At 51.5% G+C, this 2,500-nt stretch overlaps 1 protein-coding gene across 3 annotated transcripts in view; it reads left to right on the forward strand.

Annotated features, from left to right (window-relative positions):
• The window catches only part of si:ch211-212o1.2 (uncharacterized protein LOC492735 homolog), a 41,433-nt gene that overhangs the window by 25,368 nt on the left and 13,565 nt on the right, over nucleotides 1-2,500 (forward strand). For all 3 annotated transcript variants that reach the window (XM_062547678.1, XM_062547679.1, XM_062547677.1), the window contains one exon: nucleotides 2,102-2,246. In XM_062547678.1, coding sequence (XP_062403662.1) covers nucleotides 2,102-2,246 — 145 coding nt within the window. The remainder of the gene's footprint in view (nucleotides 1-2,101; nucleotides 2,247-2,500) is intronic.

Raw genomic sequence — 2,500 nt, forward strand, 5'->3', positions numbered from 1 at the left:
CACACATACACACACACGCATGTATACACACACACACACACACTTTCTCTCTCCCTGTATGTATGTGTGTGTGTGTGTAGGGGGGTGTTTATACTCCTCTATGTATCTTTTCTTCCTCTACATGCTTTTCTTGTGGTATATCAAAAACTACCACTGTTACTACTGAACTGTTTTCTGCACCATCGTTGCCCCTTGTCTGTTAAAGATGGCAAATGATCTCTTGCTCTCTCTCTCACTTTCTCTTTCTCTTTTTCTTTCTCTTTCTCTTTCTCTTTCTCTTTCTCTCCCTCACTTGTCCTCTCACTCACTGCATGCCAACCTGTCTCTCTCTCTCTGACCTATTGGATCAGGTATAATTCAAGTAAGACACCTGTGGACCTAGATATACAGCAAATGATACATCACAATATCTCAAAGGCATCATAGTATCATAGATGCATTTCAGTGGTCCTAAGCCGGGCTGGGTTGTGCTGGGCTGGCTAGTCTGTGTAGTGCTGTGCAATGCTGTGCTGTGCTGTGCTGGTCTGTGCTGTGCTGGACTGGACTGGACTGTGCTGGACTGGACTGGACTGTGCTCTGCTGTGCTGTGTAGTGCTGTGCAATGCTGTGCTGTGCTGTGCTGGTCTGTGCTGTGCTGTGCTGTGCTGTGCTGTGCTGGACTGTGCTGGACTGGACTGGACTGTGCTGTGCTGTGCTGTGTAGTGCAGTGCAGTGCAGTGATGTCCAATGCTGTGCTGTGCTGTGCTGGACTGGACTGGACTGTGCTGTGCTGTGCTGTGCTGTGTAGTGCAGTGCAGTGCAGTGATGTCCAATGCTGTGCTGTGCTGTGCTGTGCTGTGCTGTGCTGTGCTGTGCTGTGCTGTGCTGGGCTGGGCTGGGCTGTTCTGTGCTGTTCTGTGCTGTGCAGTGCAGTGATGTCCAATGCTGTGCTGTGCTGTGCTGTGCTGTGCTGTGCTGTGCTGTGCTGTGCTGGTCTGTGCTGTGCTGTGCTGTGCTGTGCTGTGCTGTGCTGTGCTGGACTGGACTGGACTGTGCTGTGCTGTGCTGTGTAGTGCAGTGCAGTGCAGTGATGTCCAATGCTGTGCTGTGCTGTGCTGTGCTGTGCTGTGCTGTGCTGTGCTGTGCTGTGCTGGACTGTGCTGGACTGGACTGGACTGTGCTGTGCTGTGCTGTGCTGTGCAGTGCAGTGATGTCCAATGCTGTGCTGTGCTGTGCTGTGCTGCGCTGTGCTGGACTGTGCTGTGCTGTGCTGTGCTGTGCTGTGCTGTGTAGTGCAGTGCAGTGCAGTGCAGTGATGTCCAATGCTGTGCTGTGCTGTGCTGTGCTGGGCTGTTCTGTGCTGTGCTGTGCTGTGCTGTGCTGTGCTGTGCTGGGCTGTGCTGTGCTGGGCTGTGCTGGGCTGTGCTGTGCAGTGCAGTGATGTCCAATGCTGTGCTGTGCTGTGCTGGGCTGGGCTGTGCTGGGCTGTTCTGTGGTGAGTGGCATATGGAGGCCAAGACTCTGCAGTGGAGCTCCACCTGGGCTCTCCCTGCACAGACAGAGTGCACCTCGCCCGTCTGGATAAGTAATGACAGCAGGCCTGTCATGTAATGAGAGAACTGCCCCCTCATCTATCTCCCTGTACTGCTCACAGTCACGCTGACACACACACATACATTCTCTCATACACAGACACACACACACATACACACACACACACACACACACACACACACTCACTCACTCACTCACTCACTCACTCACTCACTCACTCACTCACTCACTCACTCACTCACTCACTCACTCACTCACTCACACGAGCATGCACACACGCTCACTTGCACGCACACACTCGTTCACAGACACACTCACTGCCTTTGTCATACACACACTGGTGTGCTCTCACTTCTCTCATACACAGATACACACACTCAGTCACTCAGTCACTCAGTCACTCAGTCACTCACTCACTCACTCACTCACTCCCCTGCTCTCTCTTTCTCTTTCTCTTTCTCTCAATCTTTTAATCTGTCTCTTAATTCAACTCACCGCCTCTCACAACTCTCCTCCTCTCATCTATCCTCACGTGTGTTTTCTCTCCTCTCTGTCTTTTTCTCTTCAGGCGTTCATCCGTCCATTCCGGGAGCACCACATTGACCCGACGGCCATCACGCGCCACGACTTCATCGAGACCAACGGAGACAACTGCATGATCACCATCCTGCCTCTAGCACACATGGCCTACAAGTTCCTCAGCTACACGCCGGGTGAGACACACATGCACAAGCACACACACACACACACACACACACACACACACACACACACACACACACACACACACGCGCACACACATTTGATTACTTTTATTTGGACCCAGAAGACAAGCAAATGATACAAGATCCAAACACTGTGGGAAAAGTCAATGACATGGTGACAGATCTACTAGGCTTACACACTTATTAATGTAGCATTCAAGATTCAAGGATAAACAAAGCATCTTCGTCTCCATATTTGCCTA

This window comes from Sardina pilchardus, chromosome 10 (genome assembly GCF_963854185.1).
Source record: "Sardina pilchardus chromosome 10, fSarPil1.1, whole genome shotgun sequence".
NCBI lineage: Eukaryota > Metazoa > Chordata > Actinopteri > Clupeiformes > Clupeidae > Sardina > Sardina pilchardus.